Below are 26,451 nucleotides of genomic sequence, written 5' to 3'. Positions count from 1 at the left end.
ATGAAATCTTATTCTTTATAACTTTGCTGCCTAAATAGAGCCTGATATTTGAGCTGTTTGATCAGTAACTGTTTATTGATAAATCAAATGAACTATCAGCCCAGCCACTAGGTGGCAACACAGTTGTATGTAGAGATATGATCTAGCTAATAGGAATTCTGCCTGGCTGGCCTTGAGTAACAGGCAGGTTTCTAAACAGTTACATGTGTATCTTATTTTGGTAAGTGGAATTATTTAAAATGTACAAGGACACTGACTATAATTTTATTGCCAAGTACGTCCTTACAACTAAGAATCCTTTTGTAAGGTAAATTCTCCTGAAGTGAAATAGCTTATAAGTATGGATTTTCTATATTGGGCAACATATGTTTTTGTCTAAGAATGCCAGACTTCTGTCATATCCTGTCAAAAGGATATTTTAATGGTCTACGTGTTTCAAGCAAATTTCATTCTATAAACCAAAAGCCTACATCCTCCCAACCACAAGTTTTTGTCCTGTTTCAAGTTATTATGAGTAATTAATAGTTTTTAAGGTGGGGCAAAAATATGAGCAACTGTGAGCAAATGTTTTGCCTGAAAATCATGGAGACTCTGGAGTCAGACAAACCTATGTGCCCATTGCTACCACTCAACAGATGTGTCCTTGTGCAGGTTATTAACTTCACTAACCTCAGTTTATTCATCTCCCCCAAATGAAGATGTTATTATCTACTTCATAAAGTGAAAATGATTAAGTGAATAATGTCAGTGGAGGAATATCTAGAGCAATCATTGGCTTATAGCTGGGATTCAATAACCAGTAACTATTATGATTCATATTCTTCAATGAAAATGTCACCCATATTATTATTTGGTTTATTTAATTTAGTCTCCTGATTTAAGGCCTTCAGCAATTAAATTGAGTTCATAACACCAGGTTTCATAGCGATAGGCCATGCGGATTTGGGCAACATTTGTCCTCCGGATATCATTTCCAATAGGGCCATCCTCAAGGTAATTGTTGCCCAGAAACCTTGCTTTCTCCTATAAGAGAAAAGGAAGCAGAATGATTATTGTCTTTTTATCCTGATATAGACTATAATTACATCTTCCACAAAGATTCCTGCCTTGCATTACTTACTGACAAAAGGGAAAAACAGACCATTCAAAGCACTCATCCAGGGCCGCAATGCTCATGGTCTGCTGAGAAGTCAAGTGTATTTTATTTGCCTTGACAAAGGCAGAGCCAGAGACATAGAAGACTTTTTTCTAGTCCCTGTCCATAGTAACAGCATATAATTTGTGGGATAATTTTTCCACATGTGTTTCCCCAGCTATCTTTTCAGTACTCAGTTACCAGATCCCATACACAGAAGGGCAACCAGTCAAGGACAGGTCTACCTCATGAGAAATTCCACATTGCAGAACACTGTTTCTTGCCACTTCACACATATCACAGGTACTCAGCTTGAACACTTGTGCAGCAATGGCATATTCTTCCATTAGGGGCTCCTTGGATTATTTATTTAAATGAGGCAAAAAAAAAAAAGGAAATAGTGTATTAATAAAAAATAACACGCATCCAGCAGAAAAAGTACAGTGAAATCTCTTGAGTAGACTCTAAAATTCTAGATGGCCAACAGGGACACTTGGGTGCCTCAGTTGGTTAAGCGTCTGCCTTTGGATCAGCTGACGATCCCGGAGGCCCAGAATGGAGCCCCATGTGGGGCTCCCTGCTCAGCAGGGAGTCTGCTTCTCCCTCTCCCTCTTCCCTCTGTTTCTCCTTCTCCCTCCGATCTTTTTCTGCTCATGTTCTCTCTCTCTCACTCACTCAGTCTCTCTCAAATAAATAAATAAACAAATAAATAGAGAAAATTCTGGGTGGGCAACAACAGTCCCACCAAATATGTTGGTGTTGCTTAAGATTCCACATGCATACCTTGGTGAAGTGGAATTGCATTGGGTCATCTGTCGACAGCGAGATCATTAGTCCCTTCTGGAGGAAATCTAAAAAAGGATTTTTGGCATATTCTAGAAATAAGCTGTTGTTACTTAATGGCGACATAGCGATGGGAATCTGGGCTAAGAAAAACAAGTACTGTAACACAGGACTCTGAAAAGGAATAGTGAAAAACAATATTTAAGGATGTTGAAAAAGAGATACAGACTAGAAATGTTAAAACCCCGTGGTCTACCTCAAGTTTCAGCTTTCCACAAAATGATCACATGTTCTTTAAATCCCTTAGTAAAAAAGAATACTAGTGTTTAAATGTAAATACTATTTAGAATAAATTTATTTGGGATCATCAATTTTCAGAAGCATTTGGTCAAATCATATGTTTGAGTTTTAATTGCCTAAGTTAGATGGTCTCTCTCAGGGAAGAAACTTCATCTTGAAACATTTTTTCTTTCTCTACGAGAAAGTTCTGACTCTCACCAGAGGCGTTTGGAAACATGCAATAACAAGAAATCTAGCAAAAACCAGCTTAAGGTAAGCCAAGCGCCTCTGAATTATCCCTTGTCAGAGTTCTAAAATGGAAGCCTGAAGACCTGCATTAATTCATCCCTGCCACTAACTGGTTAGGTAATTTTGAGCAGCTCCTTTGACTTCTCTGGGCCTCTGTAAAATGTACTGCACTTCATAACCTAAAAATCTTTTTTTGCTCTGCTTTCATTTGATTCCATTGTTGATAATGGCTTGTGACAAAATGATAAGGAAAAAAAATTATTCCTCTAGCTCCAATATAAAACATTCGGAAGAGAGCCTCCAACTCACCTTTTTTAAATTCAGGCCATGGGAGATATTATCTGCTGTCATGAATGCTGTCATGAGATGGGTGAGAGCCCCAGCTTCCCCACAGTGAGGTCGGAACAGGAACGTATTCATGCCTCGTTCCCTAGGGAGAGGGAACCGCCATGGTAATCACAGGTCGCTGACTAGGACCTGGCAGCAATTCTGGGCATGGAGGGATTTACAAGAAAATCTGGTAGAAAAAAAATTAACACTCTGAAAGGGAGTGGGGGCATCTAAAGGATTCAGTGAAACTGGCAATTCCAAATCACAATCTTAATTCTTCCTGAATGCAGACTTCCGAAAAAAGAGGCAGCAAAGAGTATTGGGGTATGGCGGAACCTAGTCATGATCTGATTACCTTCAGTTTCAACAGGAAGTTTACCAGTATCACGAAGTTCTCATTTCTCCTACTCATGCTTTTGAGGGGGAAACATTTCCAGAAAACCCTGTTATAATATTCCCCTATTCCTTACCCACGTATATCAAGAAGGGCAACATGTATGGAGGTCTATAATACATCACACAGAGATTAGTATCAATTCCTAAACTTCCAACGAAAAGGAACTGTGAAAGTTACTGAAGGTTCCAAAACGTCCATTCCTCCTGCTAAAGAAAGAAAGAAACCTAACAAAAAGACAAGAGAAAGAAGGGTCTGGTTTGGGCAGGTCAGAGGCATCCCAGCAGTGCAGGGGGATGACCACCCAGGGCACCAATGTCTCAGCAGAGGTGTGTCAGGTAGAATCCTCTCCTTCAAGGCACCTGGGTGGCTCAGTCGGTTAAGTGTCTGCCTTTGGCTCAGGTCATGATCGCAGGGTTCCAGGAATCAAGACCCGCATTGGGCTTCTGGCTTGGTAGGAAGCTTTCTTCTTCCTCTGCCTCTCACCCTGCTCTCATGCTCGCTCGCCCTCTCTCTCTAATAAATAAATAAAATCTTAAAAAAAAAAAAGAATCTCCTTCTAGTGCCAGTTCTCGTCTACTCACTTTCTCAGGCTGTTGAGCACCGTGATGTTCGCATACATGTAGTAGGCATAGTAAGTGTAAGAGGGATTCTTTTCCATTGTCCACTCCTGGGGCTTGGGGCTCTTGGAAGAGAACATGTGGCCACTGTGTTTGGACTCATCGTCCACACTGTCGAAGCCAGTAATCTGTCCGGAAAAGTGAGCCATGCAATGGGGTCAGTCTGACTGCAGGATCCTGGTCCTCGGACAAACTTTCAGCTCCCAAAGCCCAGGACCAAACGTCAGAGATAAGCAGCAAAAATGAGTCACAGCTATGTGGGAGTCCTGGTTCATGCACAGCAACAGGAAGGCCTATCGGGTCATGCTTACATGCTTGAGGAAGACACTGAGGTCTGGGTGAGCCTGGGGGTTGATGGTGGCCTCAAACACTGGCATGAAAACATTCTCCAGCATCTTTCCGAAGTGTGGAAGGAAATTCTTAGATCGAAACACATCACTAGAGGCAAGAATGGGGAGAATTCAGGAAGAAAGTATTTTTAGGATTGGTAGCCCCTGTGTGAGGGAATCAAAGGGCCAAAACGCCATGTTCAGGAAAAGACTGGGTCCATTTTAGATACATTCTTCTTGGTTACCCATAAAGAGGGATTCAGTTTAGAATAGGCAAAGAGATACAAATGTCTTGCTGGACCAGTTGTCCCCACCTCTTCCATAAACCCTCTGTGGCAAAAATATTAACCTTCACAGCTAAGTCCAGGTGGAAAATGAAGAGTATAGGAACTACACCACAAAAGATTCAGTGATTTATTTGTGGCGTATAAAATGGTGAGCATGAAATAGTTATTAAAACCCTTCTGGGGACACCTGGGTGGCTCAGTCAGTTAAGCATCTGCCTTCGGCTCAGGTCATGATCCTGGGGTCCTGGGATCGGGTCCCACATTGTACTCCCTGCTCAGCGGGGAACCTGCTTCTCCCTCTGCCTGCCATACACACACACTCTCTCTCCCCCTCTGAAAAATAAATAAAATATTTTTTAAAAGAACACTTCTGGACAATCTAACAAACTCTAATATACCATTTAGTATATATAATTCACTCTTTTAAGTGGCCAGAAATATTAGTGAATTTAATCATAACAACTCAATACGTTAAGTACCTTTATGACCCCCCCCTTTTTTCTTAATTTTAAGCAAGCTCTATGCCTAATGTGAGGATTGAACTCACCACCCAGAGATCAAGTGGCGCATGTTCCACTCATTGAGCCAGTCAGGTGCCCCCATTTTAAAGATGATGAAACAAAGGCACAGAGAGCTCTTGAAACTTGCCTAAGGTCACACAGCTAATATGTAACACAACCAAGAGTCAAGTATTGCCAGTCTAGTCCAGAGTCCATACTCCTAACTACCATAGCTACCATCTCCTTGCCATAATGATACAATATAGGAAGTTCTACTCCAGTCAACAAAGTTAATTTTTTGGCTCAAGAGACAGTAAAAGACTCCTGTGTTACCAGAGCACACAGAACACAGGGGCAGGTGGCCAGAATATAAATACAAGTTTGATAAAAGATCAATGATACTGAGCATCCCTGAGGCCAATGAGTAATTAGCAGGTGGTAATATCATCAGTAAATACTCATTGATTATGGGGAACTTGAGCACTTGTAGATGAGACAATCAGCAGATGGTAGTAAAGGTTCTGATACAAGAAAGCTACTTCCCAGTCCAGATAAACATGGGGAAGAATGAGCTGGACACAGATAGGCAGGCCAAGAGAAAGAAAAAAATAGAATAAAGTGGACATAGTTCTTAGCCTAGCTAAGTTTTAAATATTCTCAATGAGTTATTTTGTGGTCGCGTAAAGACCTGTGTTTCAAAAAAAAAAAAAAAAAAAAACAAACCAAAAAACCTTCTGGCTAGAGAACTGAAGTGAAATGATCTTCCTAACTCCTGTCTCTGGTCAAGAATGCCGAACCCAGAGTGGACCAAACCAGGCCCCCAGGACGGGGTTCCGAGCAGTGCTATAACAAAGCTTATTGTGACTGTGTATTCCTTGTTCATGTGGAGGAGGTCGGACAAGTGGGATGAAGCCAGGCTTTAGGGGCTCCAACGGGGAGGTACGTACTAGATCCTGGGGACCTGGATCATCCATGTCATGTTGGGGCAGTAGACGCGGTTACGGACGAACCAGCTGGACAGTTTGCTCCACTCATCCGGGCTGCGGCCGTAGATTGACAGGCGAGGCTCGGCGTGCTGGTACTTGGCCTCCACCAGGTCCGCGCCTACCTCCTGCGAAGCCAAGAGAGGAGTCCAAAGCCAGGAATTCCCTCAAGTCCCTCAGGGGTCTAAACCTGTGGGGTCTGGGGGTGGACATAGGTACTACAAAGAACAGAGCAGGTGTGAAAGGAAGGCAGAGGGAAACTGTTTCATGTTAAGATCTAAGGAAATTGAGGGGCGCCTGGGTGGCTCAGTTGGTGCAGCGCCTGCCTTTGGCTCAGGTCATGATCCCAGGGTCCTGGGATGGAGCCCTGCCAGTGCTGGGCTCCCTGCTCAGTGGGGAGCCTGCTTCTCCCTCTCCCTCTGGCCCTGTTCCTGCTCTCTCTCCTTTCTCTCTCTCTCGTGTGCATGCTCTCTCTCTCTAATAGATAAATGTAAATCTATAAAAAAAGACCTAAGGAAATTGAGAGATGAGGGGAATCTAATCAGTAAGAGACAGATAAGAAATAAAGGAGACTAGAGAGTGAAGAAGTCAAAGGATGATGAGTCATCCTATCCAAGGCACCTGCAAAAGACATTCAGTTTCTCTTATACCTCCTACTTTCCAAAACACACATCTCCCAAGTCCACCTTGTCATTCCCTGTCCTAGTGCTCAGGCCATGAAGATGAGGGGGAATTCCGATCCCATCCCTTTCCAGGCTTACAACTCCCAGAGCCTGAAAGGGTCCTTAATCAGTCCCAAATCCACAGTCTCTGCTTCTCTGGTCTAGGAATAGAAGTCTTTTAAAATCATTGCAGCGGACATTTCCAAAGAAATTCTTATATTCATTTCTGGGGTGCTTGGTCCCAGGGATAGCACGCTTCCTCCTTCCTTCCTCTCCCTCCCTCCCTGCTTGCTTCCTTCGCTCTTCTCTCCTTTCTACCTTTCTTCCTTCTCTTCCTACTTCCTCCCCCTCCTTAAGAACCAGACCAGGTGCCACAGATCTGGTTGGTTCCTCCTCACCTTGATGATAGTAGCAAAATATTCTCCATCAATATAATTGTCTGTCTTTAGGTAGAGGTCTCGTAGCTCACTTGCTCCTACAGGATTGTATTTGTCGTTGAACTTATCAAAACGCTGGAAGGTTTGGCGTCCCTGAATCAGGAAACAGGAGCGCAAGTGTATCATTATACATAGGACGTATGGGACATAGAGAGCTAGGGAATGGCCAGCAGGAATGGGGGCCTGGGAACAGGGGCAAGGGTCGGTCTCCAAGAATGGACTCTGGGACAGTCGACAATGAGTGAACCTCAAAATTGTCTGTGGGTGCTTTCAGTCAGCGTGGTCAGGTTAAGAGGGTTCTGAGAAGTGGGTAGTTTGTAGGAGAAAGGCATGCAGGGTTCTGAGTAGGATCATGAAACTGACACGATCTTTTTCAACCTACAGCATGAACATCCAGAGAATCAACAGTCAGGTCATAGGGATGCATTTTTAATTTGGCAAAAAGTTCCTTTAGGGTCAGATTTTTCTCCTTGGTGCTATGGACCACTCTGTCAGCATCAATCTGGTAAGATTTCTTAATAAAGCGGAGCAGATGTTTCTGATTCATGCAAGCAGCTGCATGGATGTGCGTGTCCACCTGTGTGTTCATTCAGAGAAAGAAAACCAACAGTCAGCCTTAGTTGTGCCGCTCTGTTAGAGGCTATGGTGCCCAGCAGAAAAGAACCCATGGCACCTCTTTATACCCTTGCAAGAATGTCACAGGTTAGGTGGATATAATAATAATGCACATTTCTTTTGGATATCTGTACATCCAATTTACTCCCTACGTTTGATCCACATAAAATTCTTGGGGGGCATTTTGCACCCCCAAAATGAAGTAGCTGGCCTAGCTTTCACCCCAAAGAGAGAAAGGATCGAAATTACGATGCCATGGCTCAGTGATAGCATTTCTGAGTTGGGTATTTTTATGATTACAATTTTATAAGCTGGAGATTCAATTAATTTAATAATAAATTCATTAAATTTAATATTTAACCTTATTTCTTAATAAATTATTGTTTTATTATTTATATTATAAATCTATCAATTTATTATTTTGTTAACTATTAATAAAATATAAATTTGCTAGATTTATGTTTAATTAAATTGATTAATTAATGATTAATTTATCCATGGTTAAACAGGCGGCTGAGCCAGGATTTGGTCTCAAATATCTGCTCGTTTATTGTCTATCCCTACCTCTTGCAATCACTTAAATGGTCAGAACACATCTCAGAAATGTTTCTAAGTTGATTAGTTATCCACAGTTCTTAGTGCATTTGATACTCACAGTCCTCTTGTGAGCTAGACTGGGCAGATATATTTCCCAATTTTACAAATGAGGAAATTGAAACTCAGAAATATTTAAGCACCTCCCTCAATATCATAGAGTCAGGAAGTAGAAGAAAAAGGACTAGAATAAAGATCTCCCAAATCCCTGGGTAGCAGTTTTTGAGATTTCATTTGTTTTTGTTATTTTTGTTGTTCACGATCATTATAACTTTTATGGCAAGGATGTGGTAAATGTTTCTTGTGTGGAAAACCATAGAAATGGCATTTTAACCTTTTAGAGTAATTCGTCTGCATTCACTAAACCCACTGAACCTGCAGGAATCTTACAGTAATCAGAGAAACACTATCTTTCTTGTCCCACTCAAGAACACATTGGGTTAATGTTCTTGCCCAGCAGTGACCTGTGACAATGTTTACCTTCCTGCAATTATAAAAATCTCGGTGGGGGTTGTTCTTCAGCTCCTTTAACTCATCCATCTCGTTGAGCATCTCATGCACCTGGAACTTGGAGGAGAGGAACTTCAGGCGTCGATGGGTATAGGTCTTACTGTGAAAAATTAAATAGCATTGTTCTGAAACATTCAGACACTTAAAGAAAATAGACTCAATTTCAAAATCGTCAGGACCCTTATTACATATTGGAAACAATTACTGGAACAAACATCCAGTTTGCAGTTAATCTCACTTGAAAAATATGGGGCTCCCCGGGCTCAATCTTTTCATCAAAGCTAGAGAGAATAGTGAGGGAGGATTTGGGAAGGCATTTAAAGGCCAGGGTGGGGGAGGGGCACCTGGCTGGCTCAGTTGGAAGAGCATGAGACTCTTGATCTCAGGACTGTGAGTTTGAGCCCCACATTGGGTGTAGGGATTACTTAAGTTGATAATAATAATAATAATAAAGCCATGTAAGACAATATTGCTCAAGGCTAAGCACCCTGGCTTTGGAGAGAGCACATTAGGGCTTGAATCCTGGCTCAGCCAGCTGTGTAACTTTGGGTACATTACTTAACTCATCAAAGTCTCAGCTTCTAAAACTGCAATTATAAATATACCCACCTCAGAGAATGACGGTGAGGAGGGAGGAAAAATATACATGAAGGGTTTCACATAATGTTTGAACATAGTAAGCACTTAATAAATACTCATTCTTACTCTGAGTAGTAGTAGTCCTAGTAGTGGGGGTGGGGGTGGTAGTCATGGGGGTGGAGGTAGTCATGATGGGAATAATAATGGTTCAGTCACCATCAAACACTTACACAGGTCCTTGGGCAATTAAAGCAAGTAAAAAATTCATATCATCTAAGAAGCTGTCCATATTTAGATAAGGAAGTGGCTTGGGCTCCTCTTTGCTGGCGGCCGCCTCATCAGGATAGACATAAATTATGCCGTCCTTCATTTTGAGGTGATAACCAAGGTTTTCCGGGAGGTCATCTGTTCGGAAGGGGTCTTCTCCTTTCTTTACAGGAGGGGTAAAGACTTTCTCAATAAAACACAGAGCAATAGATCAAGAAATATGATAAATGGCTGCATAAAAATAACCAAAACACGAAACGTTGTAAGATCTCATTCGTTTGGAATCCTGTACATCATAAGTTATAATTATCCAGCACTGAGCTAAAGTTTATTTTTGTATTATTTTCCAAAGGTGACTAAATTAGTAGTGTAAAGTAACTATAAGATTGTTTCTAGAATAAGAATGCTTTTCAAGTTCTTAAGAAGAACTGTTCATATAATTGATATACTACTTACAAAGAATTTTATTTACTACAGTAGGTTATCAAAGGCTTTCTGTTTAGAACGTTTTATGAGCTTATGAGATAACTGCATAGAAATAAAAGTAGAATTTGGATCTTTTCCTTCATAAAATCAACTTTCTCTATAAGTCTTCATTTAGAGTGGTTATTTTTCAATAGACTTTATATTTTAGGGCAGCTTCAGGTTCATAGCAAAATTGAGGGCCAAGTACACAGTTCCCATATACTCGTACCCCCACACAGTCACTGCTTTCCCCACTACCTACACCCTCCACCAGAGGGGTATGTTTGTTAAAATGTATGAACGTACATTTTTTTTGGGTGATTAGGTCATAATCACCCAAAGTCCATAGTTTACCTTAGAGCTCACTCTTGGGGTTGTACGTTCTATGGGTTTTGACACATGTATAATGACACGTATCCACGCTTACAGTATCAGAGAAAATAGTCTCACTGCCCTAAAGGCCCTTTGCACTCCACCTACAGTGGTTTTAATAGAAATGGAAATATAAAATAAATTCTTACTCTAAGAATTATAGTTCTTGTTATAATGTATTCTCCACCTTTTAAAGCACCTGTAATTTTACAACGTCTGCTAAAGGAATTGAGAAGGGATTTTGTGGGTAAATGTCCCCTTCTGTCCCATGCTAACGATTTCAGCCTAAGTAAGCTATGAACAAATTCTATGTGGTCATGGCCTGTAATGCACTTAGCCATTTACTTTCTTTTCTGTTTTTTTTAAGACTTTATTTACTTAACTGACAAAGATCACAAGTAGGCAGAGAGGCAGGCAGAGAGAGGAGGAAGCAGGCTCCCCGCTGAGCAGAGAGCCCAATGCAGGGTTCGATCCCAGGACCCTGGGATCATGACCTGAGCTGAAGGCAGAGGCTTTAACCCACTGAGCCACCCGGGTGCCCCTCAGCTTTTTACTTTCTACAAGTGTGTGCCCAAGGCAGCAGGAAGGCTCCTTTGTATGGGATGACTGATGGCCAGAGTGGGGAAAAGAATATAGAAAGAAAAAGTCATACATTTTCTATTCAAAACTGGGAGCTAAGGAACACAAGGAACATAAAACAATATGTTTCTGTGTGAAATCTTAATTTTCCAATCTTTACACTTAAACACCCTAGAGAGATAAAGCATAATTTAGAAGAAACAAAGACAAAACAGATATCCTAAATGTCGATATTATAGAAAAATAGGTAAACCAATTTGATGTATTACAAAACTGGATACATGTTTAAAGTGATTTTAATATTAAAAGGCATTATAGAGAAGAAGTTGTAGAACTGGAAATCTTTTAATGATCAGCGATCTGAAAGTTCAGAAACGCTTTAATATTTGCCTCCCTTGAAATTTCAATCCTAGAAGTATAATCTGAACTAGGTAAAGCAGCTACACAAAGATGTTTATATAAAGCCATTTATGATAGCCTTACTGGAAATAAATTTTTAAAATCAGGAATCTAAATGTCTAAAAGTAAGAGTTGGTTAAATAAATTATGATACAGTTATATAATAGAAATTTGGGAAATTATTAAAATCTAACTATTGAAAAACAGGTATTGAGCTTTATGTAAGGGAGAAAGTAAACCAGTGAGATATGTAAATAAAGGACTATGGAAAGTCAAAATGTGTAGTTTAGATTTATCCAGAGGTTAAAGCAAGTCAGGAAATGATAGTATCTGGGCTGCACGTTGAAGGATGTGGTTGGATCTAGACATTTGGACATACAGGGAAAAAGTGAACTCTTCCCCTGTTCAGGCATGGGGGCACAGCATGACAAGGGACAGGACAGTGCTAAACCACTTCCCACCAGAACTTCCCACCAGAACAAAGTGGAGTAGATAAGGTAAATATATAAATACGTTGAGGGTGCACGTCTAAAAAATCAATAAATAAAACGTAGTTAGGAGCCAGTTGATGGTAGGCCTTGAATGCCAGGCTGAAGACTGGACTTAAGTTTGTAGGTAATGGGCAGCAATGAAAGGTTTTGTTAAGAGAAGGACATGCTCAGATCTGTGTTTTCATATTTGACACTAAAGTGAATATGAACCAAAAGGGAGTGATACTAGAATTTAACAGAGTAGGTCAGAAACTGGCAGTAATCTGGACAAGAAGAAATATAGGCCTAACTTAGGGTTTGGGGAATAGCAAAGAGGGGAGATTTTTGAGAGATATTGTACAGAGTCAATTACGATTATTTATGTGGGCAGGAGAGACAATGGATGTCAAAGATGACTATATTTTTAGACTGGATTACTTATGCAAGGGTCCCTCCTTAGCCATAGGGGATATGTTCCCAGACCCCCAGAGGATGCCTGGAACTGTGACTAGAACTGGACCCTGTATATACTATGTCTTTTCTTATACTTACATGCCTACTGATGGGCTACTGGTCTACCAACTTACTCGTATTTGTATAAATTAGGCACAGTAAGAGATTAATAAGAACAATGAATAATAAAATAGAACGATTATAACAATTTAGTATAATAAAAGTTAGGTGATGTGGTCTCTCTCAAAATACCTTTTTTTTGGGTTTTATTTGTTTATTTATTTGTTTATTTTGAGAGAGAGAGAGAGAATGAACATGAGCAGAAGGAGAGAGAGAATCTCAAGCAGCTCCCCGCTAAGCACAGAACGACACTGGGCTTGATCTCATGACCCTGAGATCATGACCTGAGCTAAAATCAAGAGTTGGATGCTTAAATGACAGCCACCCAGGCACCCCTCTCAAAATATCTTATTGCCCTATACTCACCTTTCCTGCTATGAGGATGTGAGAAGGTAAAATGCCTACGTGAAATGAAGAGAGGGGCATGATGTAGGCATTGTGACATAGCATTAGGCCACTCCTGATGTGACAATAAATCAGGAGGATCATCTGCTTATGGACTTCAGCTGACCACGAGTAACTGAAACTGCAGAGAGCCAAACCATGGGTGGAGCAGGGTGGGGAGGGAAGGGTGGGGGTGGGGGATGGGAAACTACTGTAATCTAGGGGCATATTTGATATCTAGTAATTAAACCTAAATATCTATTTCATACTCTGCATGAGAAAACTACTTACCTGGGTAGAAGTTCTCATTTGCTACCCAAGCCTCACCCTCAATGTTCCGCAGGTACTTGGAAGGGGTTTTAGGGAACCTCTGAAATGACTTCTGCATATACTTCTCCCGTATACACAATGCCCTGTATAGACCTTTGCAGACCATTTCGAAGTCTTCAACCGTAACCTGCCAAGAAGACGACAGAATGTCAGTGTCGCTCCTGTGAAAATCCAGGGAGCGGGTTAAGTTTGTCTTTGGTACGAGCCCGCCTTCTGGGCTGTTGCTGCCCATGCTGAGCCTGGCCTGCCCATGCAGCCGCTTCCTGCTTGACTTGGGCCCTCGGTCTTCCTCCAAGAGCAGGTCTTGAAGTTTTTCCAACTCTCCCATCTCTACTAAAACTCACCTATTCTACAGGTCTTGGCTTATACAGGCTGGTGTGTGTTTGCGGGGTTTGCCAGAAAGCAGTGATTATCTAGCAAATGTGATGGAAAAAAATCCCATTCTCCCTAACGTGGAGAATACTTTCTTCCTTCCAGGTAAGGACGTTTTACGTAGAGGCTTCTGAAGACAATATCTCAACAGAAAGACCATGTGACTCTAATCTGAGAATTCAAACTACTTTTTGGTCACTAAGGGAAATATTTGGGAATTAATAAAGTGTCACATCCCTCCAACCCCATCACACATGCACAGCCTTCTTTAGCTATACATGAATCAGAACATCATCCATTCTTTTGGATGGTTTTTAACTTTTTAAAAAGGATTTAACTATTTATTTTAGAGAGAGTGTGTGTGGGGGGGTGGTTGTGGTGGGAAGAGGCAGAGGGAGAAGAAGAGGAAATCTTCAAGCAGACTTCATGCTGAACACAGAGCCTGACACAGGGCTTGATCCTAGGACCGTGATATCAGGACCTGAGCCAAAACCAACAGTCAGACACTTAACCAACTTCACCACCCAGGCAGCCTCTTTTGGATGGCTTTAAAGAGAATTTTGGCCGTGGCTAAAAATAGCAAGATTCTAGAGTAACATTTTCCTAGAATTGTTGGAAATTTCCTAAACTGGCCTCTCCCATGCACCATCCCCGACCCCTGGTTGGGCCTGGCACACCCAGGGAGTCATAACTTGAAATCACTGAAGGCTCATCATCAGAGCCCAAAGACTTTGTGGGACCAGTGTGAGCGTGTTTCCAGAGTTTGAGGTCCTGATGTTGATACTAATCTGCTGAACTCTCCTTAAAGTTCTGCTGACATTGGCCAAGAGAGTCTGGCTCAGGTGGTGGAGCTAAGGGTCTGCTTCCAGCACGGCATGCTTGCTGCTTTGCCACATGGTGGGCCACCAGTCTATCTTCTCCAGGATAAGAGCTGGAAAAGATATTCACCTTGGTATCTTCCACACTTAGCACACCATGTTACACACACCATTAGTACAGAGTAGGTGCTGGGAAAGACCTGATTAAATGGCATCAATTGATTAGCAGGGATTAATGGCCTTGGAAACTTAGTCCTGATCCCCCTATCTCTCTGTTCAATTACAAGGGCGAAGACCAATGCGGCACAGATTCCAACTCGGTAGGGTTTTGCTCATCACCCAGCCACATTCAGCCAACAGGTATAGCAACACACCTAGTTCTTCAAAGACTCCCAGTCATGGTTCCATGTGCCCTCCAGCTTCCAGAGAAGAAGCAGCTACTGCTCCCTGATTTCTGTGAACTTGTTGTCCCTCCCATCTTCCTTCTTTTTATTTTTGCTTCTACCAAGCACAGAGGTATCAAGTTTGTCTCCCAATTTTTATGGCTTTTTTTTTTTAAACTTCCGGGGCAGCGGGGTGGGGGTGGTGTCTCCAAACCTTGTTTTCCCTGTCTCTAGTAAACATATCCTTTCAGTTATTGACCATCTAAAACGCCAACCATTTGCAGAGTACCCGTGTTATCATACAGAGAAGTGAACAGACAAGAATCATGTTTGTTTCCTTGCTCTGTCACTTTTGGTATCTTGGGACTGACCCCAAGTGGGTCAGTTACATGAGAAGAGGGCTTAGGATGGGTCATTAAAACTATATTTGGAGCACAGACTGATAGCTAACCATCAGTTTCACCAATATGATGCTGATTCTGCAAGTCCATGTGGCAGAGATTTATTAATTGCCCAACTGTTCTGGATAGGACAGGCAGGTCAAGTTGTTTGTGACATAAGTTTACGATCCCTGTGGCATAACTAGAGTCTATTCCAGGCAATAATCTACTGTGTAAGCATCTGTAATGAAATCAGAGATGACCGTTGGTCAAAAAAACAAAACAAAACAAAACAATAGCCCCATTAGAATTTTCTAGCCTGTCTCTCATCTTCCTTCTTTTCTCTGGGCTCTCTACTCCTCTCATCTCCCTCTCTTTCTTCCCATCTGTGTGTTTTTTTTTTGTTTTTTTTTTTGACTGGTTTATGCTACCCTCTCTTTAGGTCTAGGGCTGCCCTGGACCATCTTTTCCCAGGAGTCCCCTGTGCCTCCCAAGGCTCCCTGTCCTGCTTTGTGGTATCCTTGGCAAGACTAGCCCACCAGCTGTTCTCGTCTCCTGTGTCCAGATTTGTCTAACGTATTCCATAACACACATTGCCTCCTGTCACATGTTCTCCATGTGCAATCAAATGAGATGAAGGAGGATGAATTATATGGGATGCTAAAGCAAAACAGAAATAGGAGGTATAGCATATTGGTGTTGAGAGGCAATTAGGAAGTAGAACAAGGACAAGCAAGCTAACACCTTTCTCAGTAGGAAGGGGAGGAAGGCAAGGAAGCTGAAATAATGAAGCTGTGTCTTTGCAGCAGCTGCATCTGAGGGGCAGGGAGTGACTCACCCCCGAAGCATAATCGCCGGTGATCTGCACTCTCTGGAAATCAGGCACGGCCTGGTAGGTTGGAGATGAAGAAATGTATTCATCGATGTGGGACAGTTTGGTGGACGATGTTTCACATTGGGGAATGGACAAATTAACAGTCTTCCGTCCATGGAAACGTTTTTTTCTGGATTTGAAATGCAAAAATAAAAGGATTTAATGTTGGCCTCGTTGGGAGTTTCATTGTGATAGAATGATGTTTCACTGTCCAATTTCATTTTGAGGACAAAAATTGAAAATTAAAATGTCAGCGGGGGGGCGCCTGGGTGGCTCAGTGGCTTAAGCCGCTGCCTTCGGCTCAGGTCATGATCTCGGGATCCTGGGATCAAGTCCCACATCGGGCTCTCTGCTCAGCAGGGGCCTGCTTCCCTCTCTCTCTCTCTGCCTGCCTCTCTATCTGCTTGTGATCTCTCCCTGTCAAATAAATAAAATCTAAAAAAAAATTAAAAAAAAATGTCAGCGGGGTGTCAGAAACAGGATCCAAGCATATGGGAAGAGGTATCATGTGACTGTATTCCTTTCTTCCTGGTAGCTCTTGGAACAGTGGGCCTTTGGGAACATGCTAGAAGGCTTTCAGCATGACCTTGTTCTTCACAGGCAGTTGGCTCCTAGCAGATAGGGGTCTGGGTATCATAATAAGCACAGACTTTGTCAGTCACTACATGTGTCGTTTTATGTTTGCTCTTAAACTTTTGAGCTCATGTTGCCCCATATGAAAATTCCTACTTTATAGGAATTCGGTGAGATTTAGTGTATGGAACTTATACGTTGCTTAATTAATATTACTTCCTCAAATCAACAAGTACTGAGTTTCTGCTCTGGCCTGACACTTATGATAGGTCCTATGGTGCCTGCCCAAGAAAGTGGATCATTGCTCTTTTAAAAACATAAAATGACAAGGATGACCAGGGCAGGTGGACAGAAATGGAAGGTTGTGTCCCTGAGGCCTGGAGAAGGTCAGACTGGCCAGAGGGCAATATTCATATCAGAGAGCACAGTGCTAAGTTTGGCTCAAACCGACCTGAAGATGAGGCTCTTAAGTTCTGGTTTCTATACCCCTGGTATGCAAGCTGAATGTGTGCCCAGCAGCCATCAGCCCACTGTGGTTTGGAACAGTTTCCCAGGAGCTCACATCCTCTTACTTGGATAGATAGGGAAGCTTGAACTAAAGGAAGATGCGATGAGCACAGGATGTCTCTGTTTTCTTCTTCTGAGTCATTGGTAACCTTGCCCTAGCTTATACAGTGCTGGGGTGGGGGTATTGGGGAGAGGGAGGAGTTTTTAGCTCTGGCACAGTTCTTCCTCCATGTTGAACCATCATTCAGACAGACTGACATTTCTGCTTCCCGTGTCTCAATGTCCCAGCATTCCCCTTACACCGCTTACCTCCTGCCTTCTATAGAGGTGGCCATGGCCTCCAGGTGGAATATGTGTGCTTGCATCTCCTGATGAGAAATTGGGCAGATTTCATCCACATCAAAGGGGGAAATCTCATGACGGCCTCCCTCATCTTTGACTTCAGAGGCGAATACTTTTTCAGCAAAGCTACGTAATGCATCATCAATTTCTGAAAGAGGTTTTCATGGGTTAGTATTTAAGAACCCTTTGTCAGAGGTCATCACAGAATTCCTGCCATGTGTAAGGCACAGTGCTAAAGACTGCCTTGGGGGGTGTGGCTCCCCTATACTCTAACCAGTGTCCCAGAAACATGTCAGAGTTCAATGCCTGCTCTCTCTTTAGAGGTTTCCCGGTGGGTAGCTTGGAAATCCATTCTCAGAGACATAGGTCAGATTCCTACAGCACATCCCAGGAGGTCCTGAAGATGGGATTAGCTTCTTATAGGACTAGCACTTAATCTAAGATCACCTGTTTCTGGCAAGGCTAAATCTGACTTCATAGTAACCATGCAACATAGTCCTTCTCATTAGATTGGTGGAGTTTTTCTGATGCTTGTGAAGAAGTGAATAGGATTGTTAGTCCTTGGAGTTTTTCTTCCTAAAGAGAACCAGGGATGTAGGTAGTTCTGAGAAATGAGTATGTCCTTCGGGTCTTTCCTCCTCATGGAGCAGATACTGTGTTTCTCTTACACATTATTTCAAATCCTGACAACTTGATGATACACTGAGGAAGGGAGCCACTGAAATTTACTACTCAGTGTTGGGAGTCCCATTTCTTGTGGACACATGGCCTTCCATAATGAATGACCCATAGAAAGCAAATTTCACTTTACGTGCTTTAATATGTCCATTTTTTTAAAAAAAGTTTGTTAATTAATTAATTAATTTTAAGTGATCTCTACACTCTGTGTGGGGCTCGAACTCACAACCCCGAGATTGAATCGCATGCTCTTTCGACTGAGGTACCCCTTAATATTCCCATCCTTAGAATGGGTGGAGGGGTGACCTTTTGCTTGGCAATGACTAACTCCAAAACTCTCAGGATGTAAGAGAACTAATTTCATCATATAGAGTGGTGATGGCCATTAAGGATCTGTTCTTCTGTTAAGTTCCATTGCATTGTCCACATACTCAGTTGTTTCAGCATTACTTCTAATACTTCCAAAATCTCTTGGTATTTCCAGAAAAGAGCAGGTAGCAAATAATGAGAATGACAAACAGTTAGCTACTTGAAGCAACAGAAGATGGAACATTCTTCATATGATGACAGAGAAAACTGCATGCAAAGAGAAAGTACCCCTCGCTTCTGTCCCATCAGTATCCATACAGGTCTCCAAAATGCCACGTTTTCAAGTTTAACCTAAGGAAGTGTCATATGCTCAAGTCCCTGTTCTGCACTTAATAACACCTTTACCTTCCTCCGTCTTAGTTTCCTTATCTGTAAAGTGGTAAGACTAATACCTACTCATAGGCTATCATGGTAATGTACATGGAAATGCTTTACAGAGAATAAAGCAATAGCTCAGACTGAATAATTCAACTTGGTGAGAATAAAGCAATAGCTCAGACTGAATAATTCAACTTGGTAGCATTGGTCAGACAGCTATGTGGCATTTGGGGCTAGCTTTGGGCTGGCTATTAAGTAAAGCATCAACAATATGACTTAATTTAGGCTGAAGCATACATTGGAAATGATAGCGATTGTTTCCTAACTTTGCCAACACTGTCAGGTCAGCCTGCTTTCAAAACCTGGCTTCTCCCAGGAGAATACCAGCAACCCACTCTACTGGCTGAACTTTATCATCTATTTGCTTCATTAAACTCAAGCGAAGCCTGAAACTTAAAACTGTCTTTGGATGCTCTGGAGTGGTTTTTTGACAAGTACCACAATCCACAAAGGACCAAATGGAACTCTAAGTAGGTACATTTGATAGCCTTAGAATACTTCACCACCCCACTACCAACAGATTCCCAGAAATTAGTATCATTCCTGCATGAGAATCACAAGCATGCCCATGCACCTCAATGATGAATGGCAGGCAGAAGTTAGAAGAGGCTTCATGCACCATGAAAGGCAAATAAAAATAGGCTGGTTGGTTATGATGATGAGGAGGAAGATGAGGATGGAGATGAGAATTAGCACAGGGCTGGCGATGAGGATGCACCTGGCTTGTCATGGTGAGCCTGTGGCAATGCTGTCAGAGGCCTCAGGAAGGACGGCAGGGAAATGGAGCCGCAGAAACCAAATCCTACATGCTGGAGATCTAGTTCTTCCAGAACAAGCAGTCTTTATCTAGGACTGCACATATCCATTTGTTTCATATGTTCAAACGCTATTGTTTTTCCTAAGGTTGCATCTCCCTAAGCCACTATAGACAGTTGTCAAGTAGAAACTCTACTGTCAAGAAGTGGCTTACATGATGCCCCCAAATTATATGGTTGACGTTTCCTTCCACTGAATCAACCAGTTGTTTTGACTTTACGCAACCACAGCTGCAATTTGACTCTGAATTCAAGAACTCTGCCTTTCTAAAATATTTCAGGGAGTGGTGATGATTGTGAGAAGGAAAGAGTGGAATTGGTATTTCCAAAGGTGAGTAGATAAGATCTGGTGACAATTGGAATTCCTGACATAAAGGACAGATGACTCCCTTGGGTGTACAGATAATTGTTGAGTTCTTTTTTGAGCATTTTTGCTTGTGATAATGCATCATCCGAGTGGAAATATCTTGAGGATAGGACATCTACCTTTACATATAGAATAGACAGAGAATAGAAACAAATAGTAGAATGATGAAGCCAAGACATTGAACTAGGGGAGAGAAAAAGTGTCTGTGGCAGCTGGATGGCCTTGGGCAAACCCCATAATCACAGGGAGCCTCAGTGTTCATCATCATAACAGGGGAATGTTAATAATAACGATGTCAACTCCAGAGAACTGTTATAAAGATTAAACAAACATACTTTAAAAACTACACAGTACTATAAAGAAGTTGGGAATTATTATTATTAACATGGGAAGTGCAAGATTCTAGAGAAAAGGAATATCATGCTTGCCTCTTCACTCAACAAATCCGGAAAAGCATGCTTATTTCCCAGCAGTGCTTTAGGGGTGTGTAGGAAAGGTCTTAGGGATTTCATCTGCCGCATCTCTTCTCATGGAGGAACTCCAAGGCAGACCTACTATCCATCAGCTAAAGGACAAATCTCATTTGTGATGGAGGGAAACATAGAGTTATGGTTTTACCTAAAGCAAGATTTCATTTTTCTGGTTCTAAAAATTGACCATGAAATGTTTTGCTTTTGAGCTGAGGATTTCCTAAGGCAAGACTCAATAGACCCCCTTGGCTAATCTATATCTAAGGAAGAACATCTTTTATTTTAAAACATCAAATGAATACCCCATGAGAGTCTTTTTTTTTAAAAAAATGTGGTTTTTCTTGGGAGTCCAGAAAATCTATGAGTTCATTTGTAATGCTTTGGAATATCTATGGTCATTACTAATCTTTAAAAAAAAAAGATTTTACTTATTTATTTGAGAGAAAGAGAGAGAGAGCACAAGCAGGGGGAGGGGTGGAGGGAGAAGCAGACTCCCCGCTGAGCTGGGAGCTCTAGGTGGGACTGGATCCCAGGACCCTGGGATCATGACCTGAACCAGAGGCAGAGGCTTAACTGACTGAGCCCCCCAGGCACCCTGGTCATTATTAATCTTTGTTGGCTTCCAATGATATTTAATAAACACTGCTGAAAAATACTCTTGTTTCTGAATTAATGAATAGTGTCATTTTTTAACTGATTCTTTGGCAAATAGCAGGAAAAATAGTCCAAAATACTCACGTTTTTCTTTAGCTGTATGAAGAAAAATAAAACAAGATAAAATATATAAACAACTTTCAGAAATGATAGTGGCTGTTATTCAGTGCTTTGGAAAAGAAGCGCATAGACTTGTACAAGAAGAGGGTATGATGGAACGTGATTTACCTACAGTTTGCTGCCATCAGAAGCCTCTAGGTATATGGCCAGTACACATCCTTTTTCCCTCTCTTTTTCTTTCTAATATGGCTCTTTAAATTTATGTTTATAATCCTAAAGAGGTACTCTTTGTAAAATGTGATTTTAAAGAAATTTGATCTAGAGAAATGGAAACTCTCTTATGATACTTGTTACGGGTAAACCATGCACCTCATCTGGTCAACAATTTAGTAACACCTACCAAACAGCCATTACTGAGAATCTATCCTACTGATTTTCATCCTTAAAAATGGAAAAAGCTTTAGGTGCAAATAATGTTCTCAGAGTATAATTATACTTACCCCAACTGTAGAGAGCCTGGAGGATTAGTTAAGGAAATTAGAATATTACAGTGCCATTCAAAATGATATTAGGGAGAGTTTTAAAAACGATGGTAAATGATAATATTAAGCCAAAAAAAAAAAAGGCAGGGTATAAAGTGACATGTATGGAATAATCATAACAATGCTTTTAAAAATTCTTTAAATTTGCATAGAAAATAAATTGACATGTGAAGTGTATCTTTGGATGATGGGCCGGTGATTGTTTTTTTCTTGCTACTACTTACTTCTGCACTTAGCAACACCTTTACCTGAATGTTCTGCATTCTCTACATTACTGTTCTCTGCATTACCTTTCCTGAATGTTCTGCGTTCTCTGCATGAGTGTTACTCCTTTTATTTTCAGTGTCATTTCTTTTTCTTATTTCATAGGAGACATGTATTTCTTTCACAAAGAAAAAGACATTATAATTCTAAAAATTACTATGTGTACAAACTTAGATTGTGATTGGGTTAATGTTTCCACTATGCTCATGGTTGTCAGCTAAACCCTCTAGCTAAAGATGTTGTAGGGGACCCTTTTCAGAATGGTGACAACACCGGTTTTGTTTGGACGAGCAGAGGGGATTTTAAATATCTCTCACAGTTTTCAAACTGGGATCATCCAAGATGCTACCACATGACACAGTTCTAGGAAATCACCTCCCTTCCAAAACTAACAAGAAAAAAAAAATCCTTGAAAATCATGTCTTGCTTCTTCCTGAAAAGTATTATCAAAACTACTCTGACCCTAAAGAAAGGGTAGTCAAAGCTGACAAGATACCTAGAGGAACGGGTTGCATTTAAAAGAATCGAGCTCTCCAAACGCTTTTGCACACCTACCTGCCCGTTTCGACAGAGGCATTGTTGCTGGGGTCCTGGATTCTAGGATAGCACAGGAGGAAGGAGGAGAGAGGAGAGAGGCTGTGGGGATGACTGTCAGACAGTAGAATACCCTGACACTCATTTTGTGATTTTGCTTTGCACCCGTAATCCGACCCTTCTCTGCTAAAAAGAGAGAGATGAGTTTTAGACCTATTTATAGGTTGAGGCAATTGATGGTGCAAAACAGGTGAAGCCTCCGGTCTTTACTCAGGGATTTCAGAGATGATACATGCTAGGTCAGGAACTGCACTTCATTACTTTCTAAATCTTCCAACGGATTGGATTCTCCTCAAGTGTAGCTTTCTCGCATGACCTGACCACCAGTGATGATTTTTTTTTTTTTTTTTTTTTTACCACAGGAATCTTCCAAGCTGTGGATGTCCAAGTTCTCAGGATTTCAGTCATGAGGAAAGGTTTCTATAGTTGATGAATATACGGGTGTATTCATTGAGTTCGCAACACACACACGGACACACACATGTGCGTGCACTCACACATTTTCTTTAGAAATACCTTAGATTGAACAGAAACTCACCCGACAGAGCTCATGTAATAAATGAGGTAGTAAACTTACTTCCAATCTTAGAGAAAAGTCACCTGCCATCAGAGTGCTCAGTTACCCCTACTCTGTAAATTTTTACAAAAGGAATAGTATCTTTCTTTTACATAACATTTTATAGTACATAGAGCATTTTCCAGATGTTATCTATTTGATCCTAACTACAATCTTAGAAGTACTTTATCTCTGCTTCCCAAGTGAGAAAACCGAGGCTCTGAGAAGTGCAATGTCCTGCCCAGAGCCATTCTGCTCAGAAATGGCAAAGCTGAGGCTCTCTAGACCAAAATATTGTGATCTTTCCACAATGTTATTGTGAGTCTTTGTTATGGCTAATTATGTGCTATTTACGTCTAGGCAAAGAAAGTTTTTTCCTGGATTCAGCAGAATGTATCGACTGTACCAGTTTTTATTTTTTAATTTTTAGAAAAGATTTATTTGTTTATTTGAGAAGGATTGGAGCAGAGGGAGAGAGATCCAAGCAGACTCCCCACTGAGCACAGAGATGAAAGTCTCCATCTCACGACCCCAGCCCAATCCAAGAGTTCAATGCTCAACTGACTGTACCACCGAGGCACCGCTGTAAAAGTTTTTATTAAAGACAGTAGCAGAGGGGGGCCTGGGTGGCTCAGTCATTGAGCATCTGCCTTTGGCTCAGGTCATGATCCCAGCGTCCTGGGATCAAGCCCCACATCGGGCTCCCTGCTCTGTGCGAAGTCTGCTTCTCCCTCTCCCACTCCCCCACCTTGTGTTCCCTCTCTCACTCTCAGTCTCTCTCTCTCTGTGTCTCTGTCAAATAAATAAATAAATCTTAAAAAAAAAAAAAAAGACAGTAGCAGAGAGATGCCTGGGTGGCTCGGTCGTCTGCCGTTAGCTTGAATCCTGCACTGGGCTCCTTGCTCAGCGGGGAGCCTGCTTTTCCCTCTGCCTGCCGCTACCCCTGCTTAAGCTCTCTCTCTCTGACAAACACATCAATAAAATCTAAAGAATCTAAAGGAAAAAAAAGACAGTAGCAGAGGTTGGAACTTCAGATTTGGAATAAACTGAATGGACCTAGACTGAATGATCTTTTTCACTACTATTTCCTGTTAAAAATTGGGACAAGCCTCTTTGTTGGCAAAACTGAGTATTTTGCTGCCCAGCTTTATGGTCATCACCTCCTTTTAATCAACATCAGAACACCTCACAACACCGTTACTAAACCGAAATAGTTTTTCATTCTTTTCCAACATTTTTGGATGATATTTCTACCTGGATTTCCTAGTGGTATCTACAAATTGATATATCCAAACCAAACATTTCCTTCACCAATCCTGCTTCTCCTTCAGTGATTCTTATCTTTATATATTATCCTCCAATTTTCCCATTCCCTTTGTGGTTGTCTACTCCAAAGTCATTTCCCCTTTTTTTCTTATTAATAAAGCCTTTTTTTTTTAATTTGGACACTAACGTACTCAATGGAAAACTGCATCTGCTAAACTTCAGGCAGCACAATCTGGCCAATGGGATATAGATAGGATTGTTGGATAGCCTGTCTATAAAAGCTCTTTTAAAGGAAGTCAACTTAGGGGCCCTGGGTGACTCAGTGGTTAAGTGTCTGCCTTCGGGTCAGGTCATGATCCCAGGGCCTGGGGATAGAGCCCTGCATGGGGCTTCCTGTTCAGTGGGAGGTCTCCCTGCTCAGCGGGAAGCCTGCTTCTCCCATTCCCCCTGCTTGTGTTCCTTCTCTCGCTGTGTCTCTCTTTGTCAAATAAATAAATAAAATCTTTAAAAAAAACATTTAAAAGAGGTCAACTTAGCTGGCCTATGTTTTGCCTTTTGCCCCTGTTTTTCTTCCTGTCTGGAATTAAAAAAATCTGAGTGGGTGCAAATCAGTCATTGCTGTAACGCAAGTGACAAACAGGACAAAAGCCACATGTGAAGAATGCCTGAGTAGAAAGAAAGAGTCAGGGTCCCTGATGACCCCTGAAGTCACCATATTAGCTCTGGACTGCCCACCTGCAGACTTCCGAAACAGTTGACCCCCAAACAGCTCTGGAGTTAGGGGCACTGATACACTTCTTCCCACCCCTTTGCATGGTCAAAAAGCCACATGAACTTTTGACTTCCCCAGAACTTAACTATTAATTGCCCACTGCTGACCGGAAGACTTACTGATGATGTAAATAATGGATTAACAAATATTTTGTATGTTATATGTATTATACATATATTTTATGTGTATATTTATTATATTTTTACAATAGAATAAGCTAGAGGAGAGAAAGTCATAAAGAAAAGAAAATACAACTACAGTACAGAATCTATCAAAAAATCTGTGTGTAAGTGGACATGGGCAGTTCAAATTCATGTTGTTCAAGGGTTAACTGTATATAAGAAGAATTTGCTTTAGGTACTGATCAGTCAGGTTTTTGGCTACTAGCAACTAATGTAATTCTGGTAAGTTATTAGTCTCCCCAACTTCAGATGACTGCAATAGATTCTTAATTATTTTCCCTGCCTCCAAACCATATTGCAAAATACTGCCAGATTAAATCTTTTAAAAACACCACTTTGATCCCTATATTCTCCATTTAAAAACATTCATTGAGAGTGGCTCAGTCAGTTGCATGTCTGACTTTTGGTTTTGGCTCAGGTCATGATCTCAGGGTCATGCGATCGAGCCCCATGCCAGGCTCTATGCTCAGCACAGAGTCTGCTTGAGATTCTCTCTTTCCTTTTATTCTCTCTTTCTCTCACTCAAATACATAAATAAATCTTTAAAAAATTCATTGACTCTTCCTTTATTGTTTCAACAAATATTTCTTGGGTACTCAAGGACACCAAGTTTAGTGGATAAGTTCAGACAGACCTCGGTTCTAGTTGTATCTCTTCTTACTAGTTGTGTGGCTTCAGTTTTTGAAAACCTAACCTGATATTGTAGTGGGCAGTGGCATATGTATAGTGAACAAGAAAGACAAGGTTTCTGATTATATTCTAATGGGCAATAAGGTAATTTCAGATAGTAATGGGTGCTATGAAGAAAACAAAATGAGACAATTTGTAATGATGAGATGGTTTTCAAGCAATTCTATAACTGAGGACAGAAGCAAATCTCTTCTCAGAACTGTTTTTGGGTTGTTTTTTTTTTTAAGATTTTATTTACTTATTTGTCAGAAAGAGGGAGCCCAAAGCAGGAAGAGCAGCAGGTAGAGGGAGAGGGAGAAGCAGGCTCCCCACTGAGCAAGGATTCCCAATTCGGGCCTCGATCCCACGACCCTGGGAACATGACCTGATCTAAAGGCAGACGCTCAACCAACGGAGCCATGCGGGTGTCCCTACAGAACT

The 26,451-nt window shown here is 41.4% G+C and overlaps 1 protein-coding gene across 1 annotated transcript; it reads right to left on the bottom strand.

Moving 5' to 3' along the window:
- Nucleotides 1-864: 864 nt before the first annotated feature.
- Nucleotides 865-22,650, bottom strand: AMPD1 (adenosine monophosphate deaminase 1). Its single transcript, XM_046020263.1, has 16 exons — nucleotides 22,527-22,650; nucleotides 21,190-21,201; nucleotides 17,342-17,522; nucleotides 15,917-16,082; nucleotides 13,087-13,252; nucleotides 9,517-9,736; nucleotides 8,678-8,807; nucleotides 7,371-7,565; nucleotides 6,950-7,081; nucleotides 5,854-6,017; nucleotides 4,102-4,228; nucleotides 3,755-3,918; nucleotides 2,756-2,876; nucleotides 1,919-2,092; nucleotides 1,381-1,491; nucleotides 865-1,023 (listed from the first exon to the last, which is right to left on the bottom strand). The coding sequence occupies exons 1-16, from the start codon at nucleotides 22,648-22,650 to the stop codon at nucleotides 865-867; spliced, it is 2,346 nt and encodes a 781-aa protein (XP_045876219.1).
- Nucleotides 22,651-26,451: the final 3,801 nt, after the last annotated feature.

This window comes from Meles meles, chromosome 1, assembly GCF_922984935.1.
Source record: "Meles meles chromosome 1, mMelMel3.1 paternal haplotype, whole genome shotgun sequence".
NCBI lineage: Eukaryota > Metazoa > Chordata > Mammalia > Carnivora > Mustelidae > Meles > Meles meles.
The sequence above is the reverse complement of the archived record's forward strand: the minus strand, read 5'-3'. Positions and strand labels throughout refer to the sequence as shown.